At 58.3% G+C, this 27991-nt stretch overlaps 3 protein-coding genes and 1 long non-coding RNA gene across 9 annotated transcripts in view; 1 reads left to right on the top strand and 3 right to left on the bottom strand.

Moving 5' to 3' along the window:
• Positions 1-189: 189 nt before the first annotated feature.
• FKBP2 (FKBP prolyl isomerase 2) lies at positions 190-6747 on the bottom strand. Its single transcript, XM_075073352.1, is given in 8 exon segments — positions 190-389; positions 682-717; positions 1246-1292; positions 4407-4519; positions 4792-4960; positions 5922-5970; positions 6634-6721; positions 6724-6747. Coding segments are annotated over 8 exon segments (588 nt in total). The 3' UTR covers positions 190-327.
• A 3852-nt stretch (positions 6748-10599) lies between these two features.
• VEGFB (vascular endothelial growth factor B) lies at positions 10600-16677 on the bottom strand. Its single transcript, XM_075073354.1, is given in 9 exon segments — positions 10600-11757; positions 12282-12407; positions 12910-12987; positions 13136-13168; positions 13565-13638; positions 14654-14859; positions 15171-15217; positions 16384-16429; positions 16432-16677. Coding segments are annotated over 9 exon segments (651 nt in total). The 5' UTR covers positions 16451-16677; the 3' UTR covers positions 10600-11735.
• A 660-nt stretch (positions 16678-17337) lies between these two features.
• On the top strand, positions 17338-18348 carry LOC142047875 (uncharacterized). The gene is made up of 3 exons (XR_012657173.1): positions 17338-17416; positions 17589-17859; positions 18144-18348. It is a non-coding gene; the product is annotated as an uncharacterized LOC142047875 (long non-coding RNA).
• A 2071-nt stretch (positions 18349-20419) lies between these two features.
• Positions 20420-27991, bottom strand: part of DNAJC4 (DnaJ heat shock protein family (Hsp40) member C4) — a 79688-nt gene continuing 72116 nt past the window's right edge. For all 6 annotated transcript variants that reach the window (XM_075073351.1, XM_032804363.2, XM_032804361.2 and 3 more), the window contains 2 exons: positions 21778-21864; positions 20420-20628 (listed from right to left, as the gene is read on the bottom strand). In XM_075073351.1, coding sequence (XP_074929452.1) covers positions 20526-20628; positions 21778-21864 — 190 coding nt within the window. In that variant the 3' untranslated portion in view covers positions 20420-20525. The remainder of the gene's footprint in view (positions 20629-21777; positions 21865-27991) is intronic.

Here is a 27991-nt window from a genome sequence, read left to right as displayed (position 1 = left end):
CTGGAGGCAGGGAGAGAACCCAGAAGCCTGGACTCTCTGCTCTGACAAGCCCCCTCTCCCCTCTGAGATTGCACTTAGGAGCCCCAGCTCTCCATTTACTTTGCTCTGGCCTTGCCCTGTCTCTATACCATTCTCCAGAGACCCGCTTCCTTCCCAGCACCCCCTACCCCTACACACTGGGCAGCTCCAGTCTGTGCTTTTATTTTTGATCTTCCAGGATTTTTTTTAAACACCCCTCTGCCCCCCCCGTGTGACCATGTGCACGCACCACCCTTTTCCCACGAAGCCAAGGCCCCCCAGACCTCGCCCCACCCACCCACAGCCTGCCTACAGCTCTGGTCGTCGCTCAATCTTCAGCAGCTCCACCTCGAAGATCAGTGTTGCGCCACCTGGAGGGGGGACAGGGCAAAGTCAGGGGAGCATCATGCCATCCTGCCCCACTCCTCCCCCACCCAGGCAGGAACCCCCCCAGCCATTTTGCACAGCGGGGACCCTATGTCACTGTGTGGGAGGGGAGCAGGGAGTACCTCACTGCCTGATGGCCAGATAGGGGAGGGGCTGCCCCAGTGAGTGACTGGAGGGAGGCTGTGGAGACCTGAGGGGCTGACAGTTCACATGGTTGGCACCACTGCCCCGAGGGACAGGCAGGGACCAAGCACACTGGGGGCATAGTGGCCTTACCTGGGATCTTGGGTGGAGCCCCTCGGTCCCCGTAGCCTTTGGAGAAAACAGAGAAAATTTAAAGCAAGGAACTCACCCCCCCCAGCCCAATGCAGGGGGGTAACACTAACTCGGGGGAGGTGGGGGGAGGTTTCGGGCAGGGACTTGAGCAATGGGAAAGGGGCCAGACCGGCACAAAGAGCACCTTCCCCTAAATGTCAGTATCTTTTGGGAACCCAAAGCAGTGCCCCCTCCCCCCCCACACCTGCTTTCCCACAGGGGACTGGCCTAGGAATGAACACCCTGATGCCCCATAGTTCTGACCCACAGCCCCCTGCTATCCCATCTCCAGGCTCCCACCTCGCAGCTCTGTTGATGCCCCTCGAGTCCCACCCACAGCCCCCTCTGGTGGTGGTTCTGGGCAGGTGACTTTAGCAAGACATGGAAACTGGAGAGAGACCCAACAGTCTGATCATTGGTCACTGTTCTGCTAGGACTGGATCAGAGCTGGCGTTCCCTAGAGGAGAAAGGCCTTGTACCACATTCCCCCTGCAGAGTGGGTCAGTCCAATCCCTGGTTACCTACCCAGCTCAGAGGGAATCACCAGTTTCCTCTTCTCACCCTCACACATCCTGAAAAGAGACAGCAGGGAGACTTGCTGAGTCAATGGTGCCAGACCTCTGTCAGACCCCTCCCCACCTGCTCCCCAGCACAATGCCCCTTTAAGAAAGCAAAGACAGGATCATATCCCTATTGTAACCCAACCCAGCAAACATCAACCCTGCAGCTTCCCCTGGTAAGCCACCACTCAGAGCTCTCTCCTGGGGCAAAAGTCTCCAGCTGGGAGACAGGATTCCTGGGTTCTACCCTCAGCTCTGGGAGGGGACTGGGGCCCTGTGGGCTACAGCAGAGTGGGGTGGGGGAGGTGGGAATGAAAGTCAGGACCCCTGGGGGAAGGAGGTCTCCAGGGCTAGAGCAGGGGGCTGGGAGACAGGACTCCCGAATTCCGCTCTTGGTCCTGCCACTGACTCACTCTCTGGATCTTGGGGAAGTTACTCGCACACGCTTCTCTGCCATCGGTAAAATGGCAGATAACTACATTGCACAATGGCAAAGAGCTCAGGGTGCCTCTGCCGCTGATAGTCTGTGCAGGTAAAATGAATCACGGGCAAGTTCATGGGAGAGCCGATATTGCCCAGATCCCTAATGTCTGAGACCAAAATTGTCAATGGACTATTTACCTTCAACTGCACATGACAGCTAGAAATCCCCCACTGGCACAGACAGCTGGCTAAACCCAGTCACACACAGAGCAGATATTTAACAGAATGAATGTATTGCACATGCTGAAATCTGGCAGAGTTCAACCACCTCCGTTGTACCTGAAACACTAAGGGCCTCGTGGGGATCTGAAGGTGAAGGGGCTCAAAGCCTGCTGCTGATCCAGGGGAGGTGTATGGTGTAATGGCTGTATTTGGACCTCTAAGCCCAGGAATCTTGAGTCTGAGCATCAGTGGGATTGCCAGGCTCCAATTTCCCTTGCTCAGACTCATCTTTCCCAAGGGCTGCAGTAGATTCTCTGTCATGGCCACTGTTATATCAAGATAGGATGTTCTTCTAACAGCTCTGCTCTAGTTCGGCCAGAAAGATTCCAATGGCCTGGGACAGGAGGTCAGGCCAGATGGTCAGCCTGGGCTCTTCTGGCCTTGGGATGGATGACTGCGCAGGAAAGAGTCAGTTCTAGACCTATCTTCGGTACTGCTCTGGCCCCCACCGGGTCTGGGCACCTCTTTAGCACAAGTCTGAGGCTGGGCAGAGCTATTATCCCCAGCTGCAGATGGAGAAACTGAGTAACCTGCCTGTGCAGAGAATGGAACCAGGGCCAGAGCCCTAGGATAGGGCCCTGTTTGTCTTACAGTAATGCCTAGAAGCCAGCCCCATTCTGAGAACTAGCCATCTAAACAGCTCTAAGCACTGTACCACTCTTCCCACAGTGGGGATCACTTTTGGGGCACCTGCCCACTCCCTGGCAGGTTTGGAATCCCTCCCAACCTTGTTGCTTGACTCAGAGTGACTTACAGGCATGAGAATCCATTTTCTGCTCGCTGCAGCCTCTCAGTCAGCTCTTGGTTATAAGCTCATCCACCCTCCAAACCACTGTCGGCTCCAACAGCAAACAGGGTGGCCCAAACCAAAACGACAAGAGGCTTAAAAACCCAGATTGGTTGAGAAGCACAGGAGACAGTTACAGTGGGTGAGACAGTAGTGTCCGAAGAGCTGCTGCTCATTGGGCTATGTGGTGTATCCATCCCCTATGGGGGGGGGAAATCCAGGTATCCACCTGCAACCACTGCTAGGGATGGAACAGCGTGTGGTACTAGCCTGGCTATAGCCACAAGCAGTTGAATAACGTCATTGGAGCAGCATGGCGTAATATTCATTGTGTCTAGTGGTTAGAACAGAGGGGGCTGGGAGCCAGGACTCCTGGGTTCTATTCTCAGTTCTGGGAGGGTAGTGGGGTCCAGTGGTTAGAGTAGAGGAGGCTCGAAGCCAGGACTCCTGCTTTGTCTACAGCTCTGCCACTGACCCAGAGTGGGAACGGGCAGCATCCAGTTCAAAGAGAAGAAGGTGTTAATCTCTTTGCTGTGAAGTCACCAGAATGGACAACCCCCGTGATCGATGGCTGGCTGGCAGCATCACGAAGATCACTGCAGACAGGCCAGGTGGCGCGAAGTCTGAATTAAGGCTCAGGAGGCATGTGGAGAGTGTAGGAATTGTCATATCCGTATGAACCAGAGGCGTGACTCAGTTTCCCCACCCACTTGGGATTGCCACCCCCTGGCCGGGAAGGGGTTACTTTCCCCCTTAGTGCAGGGGAGAAGGGACAGCTGTGGGTCTCTCCAGCTGAGGGCAAAGGCATCGAGCCCTGCAGAAACACTGGGAGTCCGGCTGGCCGGCCACGACTGCCAGCCGAAGGAGAAGGAGACCCAGACACAGCAGGGCTGCATCTGGGCACCAAGGGGCTGAGGTCACAGTGATCAGACTTCAGCTGCCAATACACAGTGTAGGGAGACAGAGAGACTCCAGGCTTTGACCAGAGTGGCAGGTGATGCTGCCACCATGGACTCAGATTTAAGCTTTGTTTTCCATTCTAAGATGGCCCCTTTAACGGTGGAGGCCAAGTGACCAATAAACACCCGTCTGTTTTGAAAAGGCTGCGCCGGGTCGCAGCAAATCCCTGTTGGTTGCATCACCCCCTGAAGGGATGAAGTGTCTACCAGGCACTAGCTGGGGAGCCACAGAGAGAGGGAGCTGGAGCCAAGGGCTCCGTGTCAGAGCAGTGGGTTTCACCCTTTGCCAAAGGGGGTGGTTCTAAGCTGTAGCACAATGCAGGGGATGCTCTAAGACTGTACACAGGCTGGGGCATGGATCGCTCTGGAAAACCATGTCCAGGCTCGGAACAGGAGGTGTTAGCCCCCTCCACTGGTCAAGTGGGAACGTGGGGGAGCAGGGTTGCAGCCGGTCCTGACTGTGCAGTGCCTGGGACAGCGGAGGGTCCTTGGGGGCCACTGTAATAAACGTGATTAACACCAGGGAAGGGAGAGGTGCCACGTGCCCCACCACGAGCTGGATTCCTGGGTCCCTCACTCTGTAATTCCAGCCACAGCTTGAGCCGAGCCCAGGCTTAATGTGGGGGGACTGCTCTCTGAACACCCCCTCCCCCAACTTGCAGGGCAGGTCTTTACCCAAGCAGGCCTTGGTCCCAGCCTTTGATGACTTGGCCCGTCCCCAGCGAGAAGATGAAGGGCTGGTCACGTGGGATGCTGCTGTCAAACTCGGTCCCATCTTCTAGCTTGCCCTGTGGGAAAGGAGGGGGTGAGATGGGAGTCTCTGGCTGGGGCAGGCCCCTCCATCTCCCAACACACAAACATTGCCCCAGGAGCTACGGGCAAATACTTGTGCCCTCCCTTTCCCTGTATTAATGGGGCACCAGGGACATCGGCTGACTAGGTCTCTCCTTGGTCCCAGAACTTCAGGCTCTAGCTAGCTGATGCCTCCCGTGCCTGCTGGCATACAGACCCCCAGGCCCTAGCTGGTTGGCACTGCCCCCTTCCGTGGGGCTGCACTCACGGTGTAATGCATGTGCAGCACATCTCCCTTGCGGGATTTGATGGGACAGTTCTCCACCCGTTTCTTGACGCCAATCTGCAGCTTTTTCTTGCCCTCAGTGCCCAGCACTGGATGGCAAAGCGCCCACAGGTAGAGCGTGAGCAGCGCTGTGGCCTGGCTCGACTGCATCCTGGAAGGACATGCAATGAGAACCTGGTTAGTGGGGGTAAACCAAGAGAGACACCCTCAGTCCTAGCCAGTCCCCCCCTGCAGCTGGATTAGAGCCAGCCCCCCTAGAGACGAAAGTCCCCATATCCTATTCCCTGCCCAAGCCAGCCAGTACCCTTGCCCTGGGGCCAATTCAGAGCCAGCGTCCCCTAGAGAGGAAGGTGCCGCCATCCCATTCTCTGGGCCTCAATCAATCCTCTGCACACCCCATGCCCCCTCCCACCCCAACTCAAACACACAGTAACATGTTGTAAATATTTTAAGCCCTCCATTGGTCCTTCATACTGCTACCCACCCCTCCAGATCCTACCCTAGGCATGCAGCGGCACGAAGTCCATCCGTCCGGATTCCCCCCCGTCCAGGCCTGGGAGCTTCTGGACGCCCCACTTACCTGTCCTCCAGCTGAAGGAGCCTCTCCTCCGCTCCCTGCCCTAGTAGCACCAGACACCACTGCCCTCTGGTGTGCCAGCCAGAGATTCTCATGGATGGTGGGGTCTCCCAACGTCCACCAAGTCTACCCACCTGCACCCCCTATTCTAGCTCTCCCCATGTGATTTCCCCATCTGTATCCCCATTCCCACCCACCCAATGTGCCTCAGTGGGGTCTCCCCACCTGTGCCCCCCATTCCCACCCACCCAATATGCATCAGTGGGGTCTTCCCACCTGTGCCCCCCATTCCCACCCCACGTGATATCTGCTCCCCTGCCAGTGTGTGTTTGCAGTTCCCCCCAATATCAGGCCCCATGTGATGCACATTATCTTTGCTCACTTAGGGTGCCTTGTGCCTCCCCTCTCCCTGCCCAACTCTCCTGTCCCCCGCTTTCTGGAGGGTCCACACCCTAGCCTCCCCTTGGTCCTTCTCGTTCTTTGTGGCCTCCCAGGCCCAGACCCACATCTCCCTAGCTCCTGCGGGGTCCCTCACCTTGTGCACCCAGATGTCCCCAGGCCCTCCAGCAGGAGCCGGCTTCTCCCTGGGGATCCACACCTGGTCAGGATTTGTGGGGCTCTCCCCTCCTCCACCACAGGTTCCCCTCGATGCCCACCTGCCCTGGGCACCCCAGAGAGGCAACCCAGTCGCTGGGGAGCCCTTGAGATGCCTGCGGGGCACCCAGACCTCAACAGGGCCCTGCCCCCCTGCCTGGGCCCCCTGCCTCCACTCCCTATGGATCCAGATTGCCTCTCCCTGGCCACCCCCCACCGGGACCCTCTGGGGCCCTTTTCTCAGGGGTGGATCCCGCTTCGGCCCCATTTGCCTCAAAGACTCCTGGGTTCCCCCAGCCCCCAGCTCAGCCCCCCTCAATCCCCTGGGAACCTGGGACTCCCCCCTCACTGCACCCCTAGGCTCCTGGGTCCCCACAGCCCCTAGCTCGCCCCCCCTCAATCCCCCGTGACCTTGGGACTCCCCCCTCACTGCACCCCTAGGCTTCTGGGTCCCCACAGCGCCTAGCTCGGCCTCCCTCAATCCCCCGTGACCCTGGGACTCCACTTTCACTGCACCCCCAGGCTCCCGGGTCCCCACTGCCCCGGGCTTAGCCTCCCCATGACCCAGGCCTTCCCTCTCCGGGCCCCTCGCCCCTCTCGCTGGACCCCCCCTCCCCTGGGCTCCCTCGGGGCCCCCCATCCCCGGCTCTCACCTCCTCGCCAGACCCCGCTCCAAACCCCTCTGCGCAGCCGCCAGCAGCTCCCACTTCCTGATTGGTCAGGCCCGGAACCCGCCTCTGCTCCCTGGGGGTCGCCATCTTCCCCATCATGTGACCAGTCAGCTGTGTCACGAGACCAGAGGCAAGGGCACTTCCGGTCTGGCAGCTGGCGGCGCAAAATGGCTTCAATGGGAGGGCGGGGTCTTCCTGCTGTGGGCGGGGTTCAGCACTCAGGGAGGTGTTCTGTGACCTCAGATAACCTTATGTGGCCCTTTCACCCCATGTGACCCTTCCCATCCCAGTGCCCATCACTGACCCCAGGACCCCACTAGCTCATGGCGACCCCGGCCCCCCCCAGTCCCAGAGCCCCCCCACCAACCCCATGCCCCTGCCTCGGCCCAGCCATTCCCCTGCTCTGTGCCCCCATCTCTAGTGACCCCTGGCATCCATCAGTATCTCCCAGGATATGACCCAGCTCCTACGATTCCCCAAGACCCCATTCCTGACCCCCTCACCCCACACATTTCTTGGGGCTCACCCCCTCAGTCTGTCCCAGGGCCAGAGGAGAAATGGCACCTTCCCCACAGGGCCATGCCCATTATGCCCACTAGGGGATGCCGGTGCCCCACGACAGCGTTGGAGGAAGCGGGCCTGGTGGGAGGGGAGGATGCCCCCCTTACTCTTTCCCTTTCCTTTTCCAGTGTCAAGTGCCCACCTGGCTTGCTGGGGTGCAGGTGTGACAGGGATGGATTTGATGCTTCCGCTGCCTGGGGGAGGCTGTTGGCACCATTCACTCAGTGCCCAGGCAGTGGAGGGTGGCTGGCTGGGTTGGTAAGATGAGGGCAAGGGGGTCTCATTATTGCCCTCAGAGGTGCCTGACGCAAAGAAGTTAACATCACCATCTAGCTCTGTCCCTGGCATCGTTGGGGTCCACAGGACTGTGCTGCTCCCTTGCCCCTGGAATCCCAGGGGGCATTTGGACAGAAGATGAGTTGATTAGATGAGATCTGAGGTCTCCTGCCATAGCTATGTGCCAGTTGCAAACTAGAGTGACATAAGCCAAACACAACCCACCCCTAGCCCTGAGTATTGCTGGAGACCCTGATGTCTGGGCTGCACCACACCCAATCTGAATTCAGACCCTGGCACCCAGGTCATGATACCCCTGTCCTGGCTTTTAGGCACCCAAGCCATGACACCATCCTGGTTTTGGACCCTGGCATCCGAGTCATGACACCTCTGTCCTGGCTTCAGACACTGGTGTTTGGGCTCCTTTGGCTTGAGACTGCTTCCATTTGCCCAGGGCTGTTGCCCCAAACCCCTTTGTTTTTGATCCCAAGGCTCTCGAGCCCTGTCCTCCTCACCCATGGGTCTTGCTTGTGAGGTGAGTGACGTGTAGGTTGGGGAGCCCAGGGCTGGGTTAGAAGAGGGCTGTGAGTCAGGATCACGGGGCACGAGCAGAGCTGGGGGAGGGAGCAGGGCTGTGTTAGCAAGGGGCTATGGGTCAGGATTGAGAAACAGAGGCACAGCTGGGGTGGAGGGTAGCCCAGTATTTCTGTGCCCTGCCAGCTGCATGGCACCCTTGCTTGCCCAGCATGGAGTACACTCTGCAGCAGTGCCAATGCCTAGACCCTGGCTCATTTTCCCACTGGCCTTGGCCAGGGGCTGGGGGTTGTGTCTCAGGGCAGTGGGGGGGGGGGCTGCCTGGGGAGCCAGCCAAGCCCCCCTCGGGACTCTCCAAATATTGACTTTCCTGAGGGCTCTGACTGGGACCAAAGTACGGCCAGAATGGAAATCAGCTGGGCAGGAGCTGTGGGGGGAAAGCCCAGTGCCCTGGCAGTCTTCAGCCCCTTCCCGAGACCTAGATAGAACCCAGGAGTCCTGGGTCCCCAAACACTAGACTCTGTTCCCCTCCCAGAGTCAGGATAGAACTCAGGAGTCCTGACTCCCAGTCCTCCCCCAATGGGGCTCGGTGCCATCTCTCTCGCTGCCCTCTTGCTCATGTGGGATGCTGGGAGGGCTGGGGGGTGTTTATGTCTCATGTTGTACTTAGTGCCTCTGGGGTCAAAGTCGCCCCTCCACCCCTCCCCCTGCCATTTCCTGGAGCTTCTGGGTGGGGGCAAAGTCTGGAGGCAGCGGGTGTAGGACAAACAAGCGGGTGCAGGACAAATAAGCAGCCCTGCCTCCCCAGCTCCCTGCATCTGCCTCACACCTTCCCATCCCTGCCTTGGGACCCTGGCATCCGAGCTGCCCTGCCCTCAGTCTGGCTTGGAACCCCAGTCTGGCTTGAGGCCCAGTGTCAGGGGAACAGCACCCCTCCAGCCTCGTGTGAGACCCTGGCATCCAAGACCCTGTCCCCTGCCTGGCTTGTGCCCCTGGTGTCCAGGCTGCACTGTTTCTGGAGTCAGACCCCACCAGGTGAGGAATCCTGACTCCTTGCTTTTGGACCTCAGATCCTTATGGCACCCCCTGCCTATGGCCCTGCCCCCACCCCTGCCCTGTCCCAAGCAGCTTACGTGCACCAGAGCAGGAGGCCACAGCCATGGACTGATAAGGGATTGGCAGCGAGTGCTCAGCTATCGGCCTTCTGCCAGGCGGCGCAGTTCCTTATCGGCCAGAGGCCGTGCCCCCACCACCCCCAGGCTCCCTGAGGCCATGGCCTGTGTGGGAAGGCAGAGGCTTGCCCTCAGATCCCCCCTCCTGACCAGCCATTGGATTCTGGGAGTTTATCCAGCTGGAATTAACACATCAGAACCACAGAGTGGGGTTGAGTGGTTAGAGCAGTGGGCCTAGGAATCAGAGTTCCTGGATTCTAGCCCTACCTCCATCCATGTGAGACTGGGCCATCCTTCCCCCATCTGTGTGCCTCAGTTTCCATTGCTGGGTGCCAAGGGCACCCTGCCTCCTCTGTGCAAATATGTAGCAGTCAGGTTTAGCCCCACATTTTGCTGAAATTGGAGGCATTTCAGCACCTGGAGAAGCCCAGGGCAGATGAGGCAGGCTGGGTGTGTGGCATATACAGGGGGAGAACAGGCCAAGGTGGCACAGGCAGAGCTGTGAGCCTGGTGTCCTGGCTCCTGCCCCTCCTGCTCTAACCACTAGACCCCACTCCCCTCCCAGAGTTGGGGAGAGACCCCAGGAGTCTCGACTCCCAGCCCCCGCCAGCTCTAACCCACTAGACGTCACTCCCCTCTGAGAGCGGGAATGGAGCCCCGGAGCTCTCACCCTTGCATTCTTCCCCCTTATAAGTGCATGATGTGCCCTGATCCCTGCCCCTCCCGCTGGTACCTAGGAAGCCTGTTCTTGGGCACAGGCTGTGAGGGAGTGCGGGAGGGGCAGCGGAGCTGGGCTCATACATGTGGTTCACACAGGCAGGTGCTGGCTCTGCCAGGATCCCCCACCTCCCTTTTTCCCAGGGCTGCAGCCTGGTCATGAAGTGCAGCACGTCTCTGTGGGCAATGCCAGCACCGGCACAGCTGGGCCCATTCACTGGTGCTGGGAACTAGAGTGACAGCTCTGCACACTCTCAAGGGAGGGGGGACAGGCCCCAGAGCCAGGAAGGGAATCCCCCACATATTCCCTCGTCCTGTTCTCTGATGGGTCTCAATGGCGACCTACAGCCTCCTGCTATCCCAGCCCTGGGCTCCCCACCCACCCAGCTCTGCCCCTGCCCCTCAATCCTGATCCACAGCCCCTTGCTAGCCCAGCCCTGGGCTCCCCACCCACCCAGCTCTGCCCCTGCCCCTCAATCCTGACCCACAGCCCCTTGCTACCCAGCCCTGTGCTCCCCACCCAACCAGCTCTGCCTCTGCCCCTCAATCCTGACCCACAGCCCCTTGCTAGCCCAGCCCTAGGCTCCCCACCCCTACAGCTCTGCCCATGCCCCTCAATCCTGACCTCTTGCTACCTCAGCCCACCTGTTTTTCCAGTATCCCCACATAGAACATCAACTGCATCTCATGTTTTTCCAGCGCCTTGTGTTTCCAAAGGATTCCAAAATATGGCATTTGTACAGATAGGAATCCCCTGCCCCGTACCAAGATGGAGCCACCTCTGGGGTGGGGTGCAGAAGGATCCCTCACCTGGTGCTGAGATGCAGCCGGCTCTAAGATGGAGCAGTAATTTTTCCACACACGCCAAACATGAAGGAGCCCTCAGCCCTGAGGCGAAGAGCTCATGGGTGTAAAGGCTGCCAAACTTTTGTGGAGCATAAGGCCGGCTCAAAGTTGAAAGGCCAATAACCGCCAAGGATTCCCTCTCCACCCCTCCTCCCCTCTACAACAGGGGACCTCCTCCAGCAAGGCACTCCCCAGCCAGTGCAGTATATAGTGCGCCCCACAGAACAGCAGCCCCTTCCAATTCGGTGAGTCCTGAGAGTGGGGCATGCTCCCTCGACCCCCATAGGTGTTTGCAGGGGTCGTGTGCTCACTGCTCTGCAGGCCGTTGTGTCGCATCCGTTTAATAGCTTTAGAGCCAGATACCAATGTGCGGGCAGTTACAGCAGCAGGACATGCCCCAGGAGAGTCCTTGAGCTGGTGTCCAGACTCCCCTTGGCTCCAGCAGGGAAACAGGGTTTGATCCAGGGGGATGGAGAGGAAGGTGAGGGCAAGTATTAAATTAAATGAGTTTGGGGACGAGCGGGGCAGTGAGGGGTGTGTGTGGAACTTTAAATAACGACAGGGGGATGAGAGTCTGGTCAGCAGAGCTGGGCAGCCTTGGTGGGCATCAAAGCAATCTGGGGACTGGAGTCCTGGAGGGGCCTCAGGATCTGGTCCCCAATCCTGGAGGGGCCCTGAAATCCAGCTGCCCGAGTCCTGAAGGGGCCCTGGGATCCGGCTGCCCCAGTCCACGAGAGGCTGTGCAAGATGCAGCCCCTCCTGACAGGTCCTGTCCAGGCAGTGGATAATGGGGTCTGACCCCCCAACATGGTCCCAGGAGTCCTCTCATCAGGTCCATTCCTGGGCAGCCTTGCTCATCTTCCTTGGGCTCCTCTCCAGCAGGGGGAGCTCAGGGCCAGTCTTGTCCTGGTTCCAATGAAGAGTTGGGCTTGGGGGTAGGAGAGGCTGGTCCCACGTCACCCCCACTCTCCCGTCAGATCATCTGCGCAGCTTCTCACACCTCGAGGGAGAACAGAGTGGCTCAGGGCAGTTGAAGGGGCCATGCAGGTTCAGGGACACCAACCCCAGGACCTCCAACTCCCCCAGACAGAATCACCTTCCTTGTCCCAAAGCCTGATGGGGGAGTGGGGGGCTCTATCCTGCAGCACTAATTTGGGAGGGTCTGTCTGGCCTGTGAGGGTAGTTCAGGGGGTATCTCCAGCCCATAGGGGAGATGGGGGTCTGCCTGTCTGAGGGGGGTCATGGGTGCCTCTGGCCCATGGGGAGATGGTGGGGATCTGCCTGGTCTGTGAAGGAGTTTGGGTTGATCTCTGGTCAAGGTAGAGGTTGGAGGGTCTGTCTGGTCTGTGAAGGAGTTCGGGTAGGTCTCTGGGCCAGGGGGACGTCAGGGGATCTGTCTGGCCCATGAAGGAGTTTGGGGTGTCTCTGGTCCAGGAGGAGGTTGTGGGGGAGTCTGTCTGGTCCATGAAGGAGTTTGGGGTGTCTCTGGCCTGGAGGGAGGTGGAGGGAGTCAGGTAGTCTCACCTGCATGAGTGCTCATTGAGCTCCAAGCCCCGGTCCCGGCAGTGCTGGGACCTGCGCCGGCAGCGGCACTGGCATGTCTGAGGATCCTGGCGCTTCCGTTTGTCTGAGCAGGGCGGGCAGGAGGACCTGGGGGCAGGGAATGAATCCAGATGATCTAGCCCCTGGAGGCATGGTGCTGGGACCCCCCACTCCCACCTCCACACTGAGGGAAGTCTCCTCTTCCTGGCCCCCCAGAACCTCTGGGAGTCCCCTGCTCTGCTTGCCATATAACAGGGGGCCTTCACCCACCCTCTAGAGTGTATAGGGAATCCCTATAGAACAGTACCTCCCCCCGTCCCAATACATAGGGGATGGGGGAACCCCTTTGCCCCAATCCTAATGGTGCTGGAGAGGGCCTTGACGCTGCTGGGCTGGGTAGTCCACCCCTCCTTTGATCCCCCATGAGGTACGTACAGGAGTGGGGGGCCTGGGGATCCCCCAGTTAGAAGTGAACCCCCATAAGGTGTGGGAAGCAGTGACCTGATACCCCCTGCTCACCCCAATCCAATGCCTCCCAATGCAAGCAGAGTTAGTAAGGAAGTGGAGGGCATGCAGGGACTGGAGGGTACATGAGGGTCCCTGGACATACAGGTGAGGGGAGTCCTGTTCAGGGGGTCTCTTTCTGTTTTTGTGTCCAAAGCTGTTTTTCCCCTTGGGCCGCTCAGGCCTGTGGAGAGAATCAGAACTGAGCGCCCCTCTCAGCCAGCAGGAGGCGCTGTAGGGAGTGGGGTGGGAACACTGGCTGTGGGGGAAGCTCCAGTCTGCTCCAGCCCTGGCCTCTCTCAGCAGAGGTGTGGGGAGCTGGAGGTCCTTACCTTTCTGGATTTACTTTGCTATTTGTCTTTGGTCTGCAAAAGAAAAAAGGGGACACCAGGTTAACAGGGAAATGGGGGCTGCTGAGAACTTCCCCCGCCCAAAAGGGGATCAACCTATGGGGGGCAGTGCGATGCCCTAGGAGAGAGCGGAGCCCCCTGAAATGGGTGGAGGGGTGGCACAGTGCCAAGGGGGAGAGACCTCAGCAGCCATCCTAGCAACCAGGGAGCTCACAGCCCCCCCATGTGCCTCTGTGGGGCTGCTTGCTTGAGGGTGGGGGTGTCACTGGCTGCAGTGGGGTGTTCAAGCTTTGGCTAAGCTTAGAGCCAGTAGGATCACAACTTGGGGCAGACTGAGCCCTGTGGGCGCAGAGATGCTTTGGGACCCCTGTCAATGCCCCCCATACTCTCAACAACGAATACCCCCCTCACCTGCATTCGCAGGCACTGTGCTCAATGAAGGCCAGCTGGCCCAGGTGGCTGTGCGGGTAGCGGGTTTTCATCACCTGGGGGCAGAGAAAGGGTTAGTGAGGGGGGCACCAAGTGCCCAGGGATGGGGGATCAGCACACCTAATGCAGGGTGATGCCAAGGCCCAACTCCTCAGCATACACCTTCCTTTGGCTCCCCTCTGTGCTCTGGCATTCCCCTATCCTGATACCTGCTCCTCCCACCCCCAGCACTCCCCACCCCCAGTGCCTGGTACCCCCTGTCCTCTGGCACTCCCCACCCCTGGTGCCTGGCTATCCCCTTCCCTCTGGCATTCCCCACCCCCGGTGCCTGGTACTCCCTTCCCTCTGGCACTCCCCACCCCCAGTGCCTGGCTACCCCCTTCCCTCTGGCACTCCCCACTCCTAGTGCCTGGGTACCCCCCGTCCTCTGGCACTCCCCACCCCTGGTGCCTGGCTATCCCCTTTTCTCTGGTGTTCCCCGCCCCCGGTGCCAGGTTACCCCCTTCCCTCTGGCACTCCCCACCCCTAGTGCCTGGTACCCCCTGTTCTCTGGCACTCCCCACCTCCATGCCTGGCTACCCCCTTCCCTCTGGCACTCCCCACCACCGGTGCCTGGCTACCCCCTTCCCTCTGGCACTCCCCACCCCCGGTGCCTGGGTACCCACTTCCCTCTCGCACTCCCCATCCCCAGTGCCTGGGTACCCCCTTCCCTCTGGCACTCTCCACCCCTGGTGCCTGGCTACTCCCTTCCCTCTGGCACTCCCCATCCCTGGTGCCTGGGTACCTTCTTCCCTCAGGCATTCCTCACCCCCGGTGCCTGGCTACCCCCTTTCCTCTGACATTCCCCACCCCCAGTGCCTGGCTACCCCCTTCCCTCTGGCATTCTCCCCCCCAGTGCCTGGCTACCCCCTTCCCTCTGGCACTCCCCATCCCCGGTGCCTGGCTACCCCTCCACCCCCATAGGATTCCCCTCCCCCAGCTGTCTGCCCACCCCTGGCATTCCCCTCCCTGTAGTGCCTGGCTCTTCACCCACCCTCTGGATTTCCTCTCCCCTGCCCTCCCTCCCATTACCTCCATCACCACCACATGCATGCGAGTAGGCACACACTGCAGTCCCTCGTCAGCGCAGCACCCGGCGCAGCGATGCAGGGCCACGCAGGAGGGTGCCAGCAGGTGCTCCACCTCAGCCGAGTGTTCCTCGCTCACGGGCACTAGCATCTCCTTCGGCTGGCAGAAGCTGCGGTTATAAACCTCCATCCACTGCATCACTGTGGGGGTCAGAGGGGGCCAGTGCCAGGGGTCAGCGCACCCTGACAATGCCATCTGACATGGCCAAGGCACACTCTCCCCACCTCCAGTATGCTTATTGACATCCTGCACACATAGCCATAGCCACCTCTGGGGTGGGGTGTGAGGGCTGATTACATAGGGATCCTACAGCCAGTACTGAGATGCAGCCACCTCTGGGGTGAGGTGCCTGTACCCCCAACAACCCCCAAATGTGCCCCCTCAGCACTGCTATCCTCAAACACGCCCCCCTGCCTCGTGGCAGCAGTCCCCCAACCTGCACCTCACCCCAGTCTCTTACCTTCCCCCAGCGGGGGGATCCCCTTCGTCTGGGGCTGTGGTGCCTGGAAAGGAGGAGAGGTAGGCAGTCAGGCTCCGAGTCCCAGACAATGGGGGTGAGGTGGGAGGGAAGGCTGCCTCCCCAGGCTCACCTGAGCCCCATCCCCCCTTCGTCGAGCTCTGTGGGACCCCCAACCCCACTCCCTCTTCTCCCCACTCCCTTACACTCCAGCCTCAGGGACTCCCTCCCCTCTTATTCCTGTCGCTCCCCACCCCCATACCCAGAGGAGCTCCACTAACCTGCAGGCAGTCAGGCTGGGTACACCCCCAAGAGACCCTACAATAACAAATCAGCAGCTGGGGGAAGAGTCGGAAGGGATAGCTCCCCCTGGTGTACGTGGGATTAGGCGCAGTGGAACAATCTGGCTGGATGGGCTTGAGGAACTGTCCCGTCCTGGGCAGGGCAGAGAGGGGACCCACCCCCACAGCTCACTCACAAGGAGTCACTGGCCGAGCAGGAATAGAACCCAGACGTCCTGTCTTATAGCCCTGCACCCCAACCCACTAGATCCCGCTGCCCTCCCAGAACTGGGAATAGAACCCAGGAGTCCTGGCTCCCAGCCCCTCCCCCCGTGCTCGGGGGCGGGGAGGGGCACGGTAGGGCAGGGGTGAGTGGAATCTTGGCAGCTCCGGAGGACAGGGCAGCAGGAGCCGGGCAGTGGGGGTAGATCCCGGCAGGAACCGGAGGGGCTGGGCCGCTGAGGAGACCCTGGAGCGGGGGAATCCCAGGCGCGGGGGGGGGGCTTGTCTGTCCCAGTTGCCTCCTGTCCTGGGCGCTATCCCGGACACTGCAGCTCTGCCCCAGCGCTACAAGCCCCCAGCCTGCGCGCTGGCTCTAGCCACCCTCCCTCCTGCCCGGGGCCCCCGGTAAGGCCAGACCGTGCTCTATCCCCCGGGACCCGCCGCTAACCCAGCGGGGTCCCGTGCCTGCCCCTGCCGGGATACGGCAGCCCCACAGTGCGTCCTCCACTGGTACGGGGAAAGGGCCAGGTACTTTTCCCAGTGCCAGTTCCCTACTGCCCGGCTTCCTGAACCCCCAGTGCCTGACTCCCCCAGTGCCAGCTCCCTGCGCCCCCAGTGCCCAGCTCCCCGCCCCAGTGCCCTCCTGTCCCAAGCCCCCAGGTACCCCGCTCCCCCCAGCCCCAGTGCCCCCTCCCCCCAGCCCCCTACCTTAGCTGGCGCATGCGATCAGCTGCAGCGCTGCAGCCAGCAGGAGGTGCAGGTCTCCCGGGGGGCTCTCATGGTGCTGAGCCGGAGTGTGGGGGTCCCCTAGCGCTGGTGCCCAGGGCGCTTGGCCGGCAGCTGCCCCTCCCTCCGGCAGCGCCCGCAGTCCGGGGCACTCGCATGGTAGCTCTGAGCGCTGGGAGCTGGCGGATGCGGGGCACGGACCCCTCGGCCCTGGGAGTCCCCCGAAGGGAGCGCAGGAGCCCGGCTCCGCAGTCCGTGGGGAGGTAAATCCAAGGATCGGGCCCCGCCCGGCCCCAGGGGGCCCGCTGCCGGGGAGCGGCTACAGGTGCATAGAAGCCCACGGGGGCCAGCGCGCCTGCAGGAGCGAGCGGCTCCGAGTGAGCCAGGCGGCCGCGGGCGGCCGGGGGAGAGAGAGCGGGGCTGGCTCCAGGGAGTGACTGATGGTCCGGCCAGCCCGGCCCCAGGGGAGGCGGCAGGCAGCGGGAGGAGGAGCGCGGCGGGACCAGGAGGGGAACGGGGGCAGCAGGGCGGAGCAGGAGAGGGGTGATGGGGCAGGAAGCAGGGGAGGGAGGGCAGGAGGGAGCTGGCTGGGGGAATGGATGGTACTTAGGCTCCCATCCGAGGTGGAGGATGCTGTGAGCAGCCCCTGTGGTAATAGTGTAGTGGGGAACCGAAGGGGTGAGAGGGTAGATGGCTGTGTGTGGGGAGGGATGGGTGGAGGGGCCTGTGGGTATGGAGTGGGGGAGAGGGGTGGGGATGGAGGATGAAAGGAAGGGTGAGTGGGTGAGAACGGATGAGTTGGGATGGATGGAAGGTTGGAGGGGTGGGTGAGGATGGATGACGGGATGGATGGATGGAGAGGTGGGTGGAGAAGGGGATGGGGATGGATGGAGCGGGTGAGAACAGAGGATTGGGGATGGGAAGGATGGAGGGGTGGAGATGGGATGGAGCAGGGTGAGGATGGATGACTGGGGATGGGTGGAGGGATGGAGGGGTGGAGATGGGTGGAGGGATGGAGGGGTAGCTGGGGAAAGATGATTGGGGATGGATGGAGGGGTAGATGAGGATCGATGACGGGATGGTTGGAAGGATGGAGGGGTAGCTGAGGAAGGATAATTGGGGATGGTTGGAAGGATGGGGGGTAGCTGGGAAGGATGAACTGGGGATGGTTGGAGGATGGAGGGGTAGCTAGGGAAGGATGACTGGGGATGGTTGGAAGATGGAGGGGTAGCTGGGGAAGGATGATTGGGGATGGTTGGAAGGATGGAGGGGTAGCTGGGGAAGGATGACTGGGGATGGTTGGAGGATGGAGGGGTAGCTGCGGAAGGATGAGTGAGGATGGTTGGAAGGATGGAAGGGTGGAGATGGATGGAGAGGTAGCTGGGGAAGGATGACTGGGGATGGTTGGAAGGATGGAGGGGTAGCTGGGGAAGGGTGACTGGGGATGGTTGGAGGATGGAGGGGTAGCTGGGGAAGGATGACTGGGGATGGTTGGAAGGATGGAGGGGTAGCTGGGGAAGGATGACTGGGGATGGTTGGAAGGATGGAGGGGTAGCTGGGGAAGGATGACTGGGGATGCTTGGAAGATGGAGGGGTAGCTGGGGAAGGATGATTGGGGATGGTTGGAAGGATGAAAGGGTGGAGATGGATGGAGGGGTAGCTGGGGATGGTTAGAACGATGGAGGGGTGGAGACGGATGGAGGAGTAGCTGGGGAAGGATGACTGAGGATGGCTGGAGGATAGAGAGGTAGCTGGGGAAGGATTGAGCAGTTGCTGAGCTGCGGCCCACATGCCCATGTCCAGCACTGAGTGGAGGGCAGCTCAAGCTGCTGGGGAAATCCCCCTGCAGGGGTGCAGGAGCTGCTGAGCTGCTGGCCATGGGGAGCTTGCAGGGGGAGCCATCCCGTCTAGACTGGGACCATTCCATCTCTGGCCAGTGGAGCAGGAGTTGAGCTGGGCAGCCAGGTGCCCCCTACACCAGGCACTAGGGGAAGCCAGCACATGCCGCAGGAACCTGCTGTAGCACAAGGTGCATTTGGGGAGGGGGGTTCAGGAATCTGACTTGGTGTTCCTGGGCATCGTGGACTGACAGGGCAGAGTGAGGGGGAAGGGATGGTTTAGACGGGTTTCCCCAGCCCACCCCTACAGGATGGAATTGCTGGGATGGGAGATGGGGCATGGAAAATGCCATCAATGCCTTTCCTCTTCGGACTCTGACCCCCAGCACCACCCTAACCCTAAACTCCTCAGCTACACAACTGTAGGGGAAGCATAATTGATGCCAGCTCCATCCTGGGCAGGGGGGCACAGCAGGGTGCTGGGGGTGGGTTGTGGGGTGCTGATCGGGAGGATACACAGCTCATAGTGTTGCTTGGCGTGAGATGGGCTTGGGAGCAGTGCACTTCCTTATTGGGCACTTGGACCCAGAAGTGCTAATGCCCTGCTAATTCCTAGATCCTGGCTGGGCACTGCTGAGGGGAAGCTCACAGTGCTGGAGTCCCGGCTAGGCACTGCTGTGGGGAAGTTCACAGCGCCAAGGGGTTCTCCCTCCCAGCAGGGAGCTCCATGCAGCAGCCTACCTCCCAGCAAGCACAGAAGGGGTTGTGACGGGTGAGGCCATGACGCGGGCAGGGGATTAATGGAGTGTGCTGCGATGGGAACTATGTGTAAAATGCCAGGATTAATCCTTCATGCACAGGCCCCAGAGCCGCACTCCCCATCTGGCGCTTGCCCAGCATGGGTGTGTGTGTGTGTCTCCTGCTCGCCCCTTTGCATGCACCCCGCACAGGAACCTGGAGTGTGTGAGCGTCATGCTCAAATAGTCACTAAGGGAAACTGGAAATAGCGGGGGGGGGGGGGGGGAATGGATGAGATGGGGATGTGTGGGGATTCATGGATGGATAGATACATAGAGAGGCGTCTATGGGGAGCTGTGTGTGGTTGGGGATGGAGAGATGGAAGGAGGGATATGATGTGGATGGATACGTAGAGAGGTGTTTATGGGGAGCTGTGTATGGTTGGGGATGGAGAGATGGAGGGAGGGATGTGGTGCAGATGGATACGTAGAGAGGTGTTTATGGGGAACTGTGTATGGTTGGGGATGGAGAGATGGAGGGAGGGATATGGTGTGGATGGATACGTAGAGAGGTGTTTATGGGGAGCTGTGTATGGTTGGGGATGGAGAGATGGAGGGAGGAGATATGTGGGGAGGGAGGGGTATGGTGCAGATGGATGGATATAAGAACACACAGATGGATGCAGAAGGGAATTCAGGGGTGCACAGGAGCCCTTGGGGCTCTGATACCCACTGCCCTGGCACTGGGGCTTTTGGATGCCCTGTGGGTTTAGCTGTTTTCTGGGGAGGGTGGAACAGAGTCTGGAACCGTGGCTAATGATCATTGGAGTGGCTCACCTGCCCCCCCCCGCCCCCCGATTCTGGTGTCTCCACTCCTTCCAAATCCACCCAGCACAACTCTCACTTGGCACTCCCGGTGCTCCACTCAGATGGAGGGATTCAGCCCAGAGCTCTGGCTGTGTATAGGCTTGGCTAAGCAACTGCCTGTGTGTGTGTGTGCGGGTGGGGGGGCTGCCCCCCTCAACTCTCTGATCCCCATCCTAGCAACACTGGCCCCTCTGGTCTCTGCTCCTGCTGGTGGGGGCTGAATATGTGCCTGGCAGTCTCCCTCTCCCAGTATCCGCCCCGGCCCCAGCTCATTGGGATGAGATGCCTGGCATGGCATTGCAGTGAGGGAGTTCTCAGGACCGGAGTCCCTCCTGGACACTGCAGCAGAGAATCTTGCAGCGCTGGGATCCTGGCTGGTTCAGAGGGGCTGTTGCAGCTCCTGCTTCCACAGGGAGGGGCGGTGGGGACAGGAGAGGGCCCCAGGGCTCATCCCTGCTCCAAGAGCCCATGTGGTGACACTGGATAGTGGAGGCTGGGAGCTGGAGAGCTCAGATGAATCCCATGTCCCCCTCCCTGAAGCGGTGGTGGGAACCCTCCAGGAAGGCTAATGGCACCAGGGCTATGGGCAGTGATTTATTGAATGGAGGGCACAAGTGTGTGTGTGAGGTGTTCCCCATACAGCATCTCTGACACCCAGTTCCCCCCATATAGTGTCCAGAGTGCCTGTCACTTCTGGGCACTGTCCCCACTGGGCCGGATGCGGTAGCGCTGTGTGAACTCAGCGTGTTTCTGGCGGAGGAGCTCCTGCTGCTTCTGGAAGCCATTGGCCCTGTGGGAGGAGAGGCGCAGGGACCAGGTCACACTTTGGACAGTGGGGAGGGGAGCAGTGATGCTCAGCATCATGCACTAACATATGTGAATGCACATGCTCTAACACGCACTAGTGCATCCATGCACACATTAATGCAAAACTAAAGCCTGGGTATGTGCATGCACTAGGATGCTAACATGCTAGTTTATGGGGGCACACACTGTAACATGCTAACACACACTACTGCCTGGGGGCATGGTAACATGTTAGGGCATGAAGCACACACTAACATGCAAACACATGCTAGAGCATGGGGGTACATGCAGTGTACAGCTGCACACATGTTCTAACACAAACTAGTGCCTGTTTGTGTTCACATGCTCTAATGCACATGCCCATTCTCTAACACATTAGTCCAAATGCCCCAAGGCACGTGCACACTCCAACCCACGCTGGTGCACACACACTGTGACATCTGCACATGTTCTAGCACACATGGATGCTAACACACTAATGTACCTGGTGTTGGACACTAACACACATTTATCCACACCCTCGTGAGCGCACGCACACACACCTGCATTTCCACTCCCAGCCCTTCAAGCTGATGGCCCCTGGCTAGTGGCACATCACTCCCCTTGTGATGGCTGGGGGCATGTGGGGTGGGGGAGAGGGGAATGCCCAGAGGGCACTGAGGGCCAGCAGGCGGTGAATGGACAGAGAGATTCTCCTCGCTCCCCAGAGGTTGGTGTACGCTGGCAAGGCATAAACTGGGTTGGAGGGTGGGGGGCAACATTGGCGAACAGAGGGGAGGGATTCCCAGAGGGCAGGGGACACCAACATGAGGTGAAGGAGGGGGAAGGGATTTCCCAGAGGGTGAGGGGCAGCATGGGGTTAATGGGGAGGAAGACTCTCCCGATGGTGAGGGAAAGCATGGGGTGAAGGGGGGAAGGTCCCCAGAGAGCAGGAGGGCCCAGCATGGGGTGAACAGGGGTATTCCTAGAGAGCAGGGGGGGGCAGCATGGGGTGAACATAGGGAGGGGTCCCCAGAGGTTCTGGCAGCAACACTTTATCCCAGCCTAACTGCCAAACCCTCTGGGAGAGGAAATCCTTATCCCCAGGTATGGAGAAGGAAACTGAGGCAGGGGCTGGGGGAGCTGTGCAAACCTGGCCCGCTCCTTGGATTCATTGTAGATGCTGGTTATGAGCTTGTCCTTCTTGTCCATGAAGCTGTTGTGCACCTCCTCCAGCTTCCTGCCGAGAACAGAAGGCAGGGTTACACACACTACCCTGCACCCTCCTGTGTCGATGGATGGGGGTGGGTGAAGATGGAAGGTTCAAAAGATAAATGCAGCCGCATGTCTGGGGACGGATGGATAGATCTGTGTGTGTCTGAGTCTCTGTGTGGTCTGTGTCTATATGGATTAAGTGTGTGTGTGTGTCTGTCTCTGTGTTGTATGTTCATGGTGGATGTGCTGTGTGTGTGTCTGTATGATGTGTGTGTATCTCCAAGAGGTGGGGTGTACGGTGTATGACTGTTCGGTGCAGTGTGTGTGCGCCACTGTGCAGCCTGTGTGTGTCTGTGCGGTGTGTATGTGTGTGCATGTGTGTGTGCATGTGCAGTGTGTATGTCTCTGTGCAGCATGTGTGTGTGTAGTGTGCACATGCACTGTGCATCTGTATAGCGTGTATGTGTGTAAGTATGTGTGTGTCTATGCAGTGTGTATGTGTATGCATGTGTCTGTGCAGGGTGTGTGCATGTGGTGTGTATGTCTCTGTGTGGTGTGGATGAGTGTGTGTGGTGTGTCTGTGCAATGTGTGCATGCGGTGTCTGTGTGGTGTGCATATCACAGCAGGGCCCCCACCTTCTCTCTGCTCCAGGCTGCGCTCTAGCAAGCTGAATGCTGTGTGCACGGAGATCGGGCCCGAAGTGGCGGTTGGGGCTGGCTGCCCAGTACCGTCTGAGAGGGGGCCCCAGGGCACTGTCCCCCTTGCTGGGCCCAGCCAGCTGGAGGTGAGGACTGCACTGGGCGCTGGGCAAGGGATGTGAGTGGGTGAAAAGCCAGGGATGGACTGACTCAGTGAATGCTCCCATCTCCTTATGTAACAGGATCTGCAGCACTAACACCAGGGTGCCCCAGTATGGGGGATGGGCAGGGCACCCATCCCCAGCCAGGCCTCTGCTCCCCCTGCACCGCACTGCCTGCTAAAGCCACTTTGCCAGAGGTGAGTGGGGGGATTTATCTCCCCAGCTGGGGAGTGGTGGGCACAGAACCCAGGAGTCTTGGCTCCCAGCCCACCTCGGCACCAGGACAGGAGTAGGAGTGAGTGGGTTAGAGCGGGGCAGAAGGCTGGGGGGACTGGAAGATGCTTTAGATAGACACAAGTCACTAGGCGTAGTCCTGGGGTAACTGGGTGTGATTCTCTGGCCTGCAGTACGCTGGCACCAGACTGGATGATCTCATGGTTGCTTCTGGCCTTACCACTGCTGATGACAAATTAAGGAGGGTAAAGAGGGGCTGACTATCTTCATCCCCCTGGATGTTCATGCTTCCCTGTCTAGCTGTCATATACTAATAGGCTACTTTGTGTGCAGACTGGAGATCACTTTAACCAGACCAGGTGCCATTGCAGGTGCCATTGCAGGGAAATCACTGTGACCCCAGTCCAGGCACTTCCTCTGAACAAAGAGACTCTAGCAGCATCTTGCCCTGAGAATGTCAGGGGAGGGGGGGGCCTCCCCTGATCTGACCCCGGCCTGGCGAAGGGCATCCACATCCTGCACTGGAGAAGGTGTCCCCTGATCTACCTCCTGTGCTGGAGGAGGCGTCCCCCAATCCACGTCCTGCGCTGCAGGGGGCATCCTCTGATCCATGTCCTGCACCAGATGATGCATCCGATGATCCACCTCCTATGCTGGAGGTGGTGTCCCCCGATCCATGTCCTCTGCTACAGGGGGCGCCCCCTGATTCACATCCTACACTGGAGGGGGCATCCCCCGATCTTTGTCCTGCACTGGAGTGGGCATCCCTGAGCCACGTCCTGCGCTGGAGTGGGCATCCCTGAGCCCCGCCCTGCACTGGAGTGGCCGTCCCCCAGAGCCCTGTCCTGCACTGGAGTGGGCATCCACCCAGAACCACTTCCTGCGCTTGAGTGGGCATCCCCCCGAGCCACGACCTGCGCTGGAATGGCCATCCCCCAGAGCCACGTCCTGCGCTGGAGTGGGCATCTCCCTGAGCCACGTCCTGCGCCGGAGTGGCCGTCTCTCAGAGCCACGTCCTGCGCTGGAGCGGGCGTCCCCCAGAACCATGTCCTGCGCTGGAGCGGGCGTCCCCCAGAGCCACGTCCTGCACTGCAGTGGGCATCCCCTGAGCCACATCTTGCGCTGGAGTGGGCATCCCCTGAGCCACATCTTGCGCTGGAGTGGGCATCCCCCTGAGCCATGTCCTGCGCAGGAGTGGGCATCCCCCCGAGCCACATCCTGCACTGGAGTGGGCATCCCCCCAAGCCACGTCCTGCGCTGGAGTGAGCATCCTCCTGAGGCACACCTTGCGCTGGAGTGGCCATCCCCCAGAGCCACGTCCTATGCTGGAGTGGGCATCCTCCTGAGGCACATCCTGCACTGGAGTGGCCGTCCCCCAGAGCCACGTCCTGCGCTGGAGTGGGCATCTCCCTGAGCCACGTCCTGCGCTGGAGTGGGCATCCCCCAGAGCCATGTCCTGCGCTGGAGGGGACATTCCCAGTATAACTATTTCTGTTTCTTAACTGATCCAAGACCTGCCTGGAGAGCAGCTCTCAGATTGTGAGCAATTTGAGGCAGGGACCGTTCACGTGTATAGGAACAATGGAACTCTGGCCTCTTTGCTACTCTAGTACCAGTAACAAACTCATAAGAATAAACCAAAGGGGAGCCAATCCCAGAGGCAGCAACACTGAAATGGAACCAGCTGGAAACACAAAGAGAAACCCCAATCCACATGAGTGATCACCTCAGCCCCACAGCTTTGTGTCTGCTCAATACTGTTTGAGAGAGCCACAGAGTTTAAGGCCAGAAGGGACAATCAGATCATCTAGTCTGACCTCTTGAACAGGAGAGGCCAGAGAGTGTCACCCAGTTACCCCAGGATTAAGCCCACTTGTGTCTGATTATGGCATCTTCCAGAAAGGCACCAGGCTGGATCTGAAGACACTGAGGCCAGGTCTACACTGCGACTTTAAATCGGTTTAATGGCCGATATACCGATTTAACGCTGTATCCGTTCACATGACGTCGTCATTAATATCGAGTTAAACGGCTCCTTAAATCGATTTCGGAACTCCTCCCAAACGAGAGGAGTAGCGCTAAATTCGATAGCGGATTAACTCGGATCGGTATCGTTGTGGACGGAATCACGTTATTGCTTCCGGCGGCCATACAGAGTTTGCAGCCTGACTGCTCCTAGACAGCAATCTAACTCGGATGCAGCGTGAGGTAAACAGGCAGCCCGCTTAACTTTTGAATTACTTTGCCTTCTGCCTCAGGCGTGGGCTCTGATCAGCGACGGCTGTGGCAGTGCAGTCTGAATCAAAAAAAGGCTCCAGCTAGACCGGTACGGGAGTAACTAGGTCTGATCGCTGTATGGGAGACAGCAAATCTGTTGTATCCAGCTCCTTACAGACACGAAATGCCAAATAGGTTTGATAAAACTCCAGGCTACACACGCATGCTATGACAAGATACGGGAGCCAGAGACTCAAATGGACGCTCATGAACGGGAGGGAGGGGGTCATGGAGGCACTCGCTATCCCGATCCCACAGCCAGTCTCTGAAATTATTTGCATGTCTGGCTGAGGCTCCCAATGTCTGTAGGTTTTCCAAACACAGTGTCTGGCGTGGTTCGCGGAGGAACAGTCTCAGTTTTTGTTTCCCCCTTTCCACCCGTGAAAAAAAGGGACAGATTGTCTGTGCTATGCGCGTGGCTCAATCACTAAGCGAAAAAAGAGGCCGCAAGAGAGGTTGTCTGCTCCTTCACAAAGGGAGGGGTGAGGCTGTAACTCAGCACACCCGGGGAAATGTTTCTGCCCCATCAGGCACTGTGCTCTCAACCGGAAGTGGGAACTATGGGATCAGCTGGGAACAGTACCCCACAGTGCACCGTTCCTGAAATCGATTGGTAGCTTTGGACATGCCGCAAACATCGATCTTCAGGATTCCCATGTGGACGCGCTAAACCGATTTTATTAGATCTGTTTTGTAATATCGGTTTAAGCTAATTCGAAATAATCGTGCAGTGTAGACGTACCCTGAGAGATGGAGAATCCACCTTCCTCTTCTCTTGGGAGTTTGTTCCAGTGGTTAATCACCCTCACTGTGAAAACTTGTTTCTCATTAGAATGTCTCTGGCTTTACCTTCCAGCCATTGGTTCTTGCTCTCTCTCTCTCCACTAGGCTCAAGAGCCCTTTAGCTCTTGGTGTTTTCTCCCTGTGAAGCTACTTACACACAGCGATCAAATCACCTCTTGATCTTCTTTTGGAGAAGCTAAACCGATTGAGCTCTCCAGCTCTCTTGCTGTCTGGTATTTTCTCCAGCCCTCTCATAATTCCTCTGGCTCTTTTCTGCACCCTCTCCCAGTTTTTCAACATTCTTTTAAAAATGTGCACTCCACGATTGGATGCAAAATTCCAATATGGGTCTCACCAATGCCGTCTATGGAGGTAAAATCACCTCCCTGTTCCTACTCACTACTCCCCTGTTTATACAGCCAAGGATTTCACTGTCCCTTTTGGCTACAGCATCACACCAGGAGCTCATGTTCAACTGGTTGTTCACTAAGACAAAGCAGTTACCTACCTGTGTTGTTACTGTTGTTTTTGAAGATGTGAAGTGGACGTGTATTCCACATAGATGTGTGAACGCCCAGTGCACTGGAGTTGGAGAATTTTGCTTAGCAGTACCTGTAGGAGTGCACCTCATGGGTGTAGCCCACCTCTGGCTAATTAAGGCAATGCCGCCCCGATCCCCTTCAGTTCCTTCGTGCTGAACATCAATAGCATAGAGTTCAAGGCAGAGGGGACGGAGGTGGGTTGTGGAATACACGTCTGCGTCACATCTCGAAGGATGCTCACAACACAGGTAAGTAATCATGTTTACTTCTTCGAGTAGATGCAACCATGTATTCCAAGGAGTTGACTCTCAAGCATGATTTGCAAGAGGTGGGGCTTGGAATCTATTTTAAACAAGGATTGCAGAACTGCCTTCCTGAAGCTTACATCTACTTTGGATGCTGCAGTAGTAGCATAATGTTTCATAGGCGAATGCCCAGATGACCAAGTGGCAACCCTGCAGATAACCAATACCGAAACATCACTTAAAAACTTCTTCGCCATAGCCTGCGCTCTTGTAGAATGAGCTCACAGACTTGTGGAGGCACAATCAGCTGTATGCTGTCCTGATACAGGAAGTTATCCCCTAGAGATCGTCTGCAAAGCGACTGCTTGTCCCTTCCTTTCGTATGCATACAACACAAACAGGCGAAGCAAAGCATGAAAAGGTTTAGCCCTGTTCAGGTAAAATGCTAGACATCTGTGTGAAGATGCTGCTCCACCAGGGCTGAATGCAGCATAAGAAAGAACACAGGTAAATACACCACTTGCTTGAAATGAATTTGAGAAACCATTTTAGATAAAAACTTAAGATGCGGCCACGAGGTCATTTTGTCTTTGAAGGATTGTGTGTAAGGAGACTCTGCCATCAGTGCCTGCGACTCTCTCACTCTCCTCGCAGATGTTATTGCCACTAGGAATGCAGCTTTTTGACACAAAAGAGAAAAAGAAGATGATGCCAGAGGCTTGAATGGATGTCCCATAGGAGCCACTAAGACCATAGTAAGGTACCACAAAGGAACTGGTTCTCTCGATGGTGAGTAGAGACAAAGGATCCTTTCAAGAATCTTGTTACCATGGTATTAGAAAATACTAACCTCCCATGGATGGGTGGATGAAATGCTGAAATCACTGCCAGAAGCACCCTCAATGAGCTAAGTAGGAGACCTGACGACTGAAGATGTAACAAATACTCCAAGATGTCCTGGATACCAGCCACCTTTGGCTGAACCCTGCAGACCAACAATCATATCAAAAAACACATCCATTTGGCCAAATCGGCCATTCGGAGAAAGCTTCGTTCTATTGAGTAGAACCTGTCAAACAGCCTCCAAACCTCGTTCTTCTTCCTCATTTAATCACAGGGCAGCCATTCAATGAGGTGGAAAGATCTGAGTGTGGGACAGATAATCTGACCGTGATGCTGAGTCAAGCAGTTGGGATGGAAAGGAAGGGATATGGGAGGCCAAAATGATAACGCAAGAAGGTCGGACAACCGAGTTTGCCTCAGCCAGGCCA

The sequence above is a fragment of the Chelonoidis abingdonii genome, chromosome 17 (genome assembly GCF_003597395.2).
Source record: "Chelonoidis abingdonii isolate Lonesome George chromosome 17, CheloAbing_2.0, whole genome shotgun sequence".
In the NCBI taxonomy this organism is placed as follows: domain Eukaryota; kingdom Metazoa; phylum Chordata; order Testudines; family Testudinidae; genus Chelonoidis; species Chelonoidis abingdonii.
The sequence above is the reverse complement of the archived record's forward strand: the minus strand, read 5'-3'. Positions and strand labels throughout refer to the sequence as shown.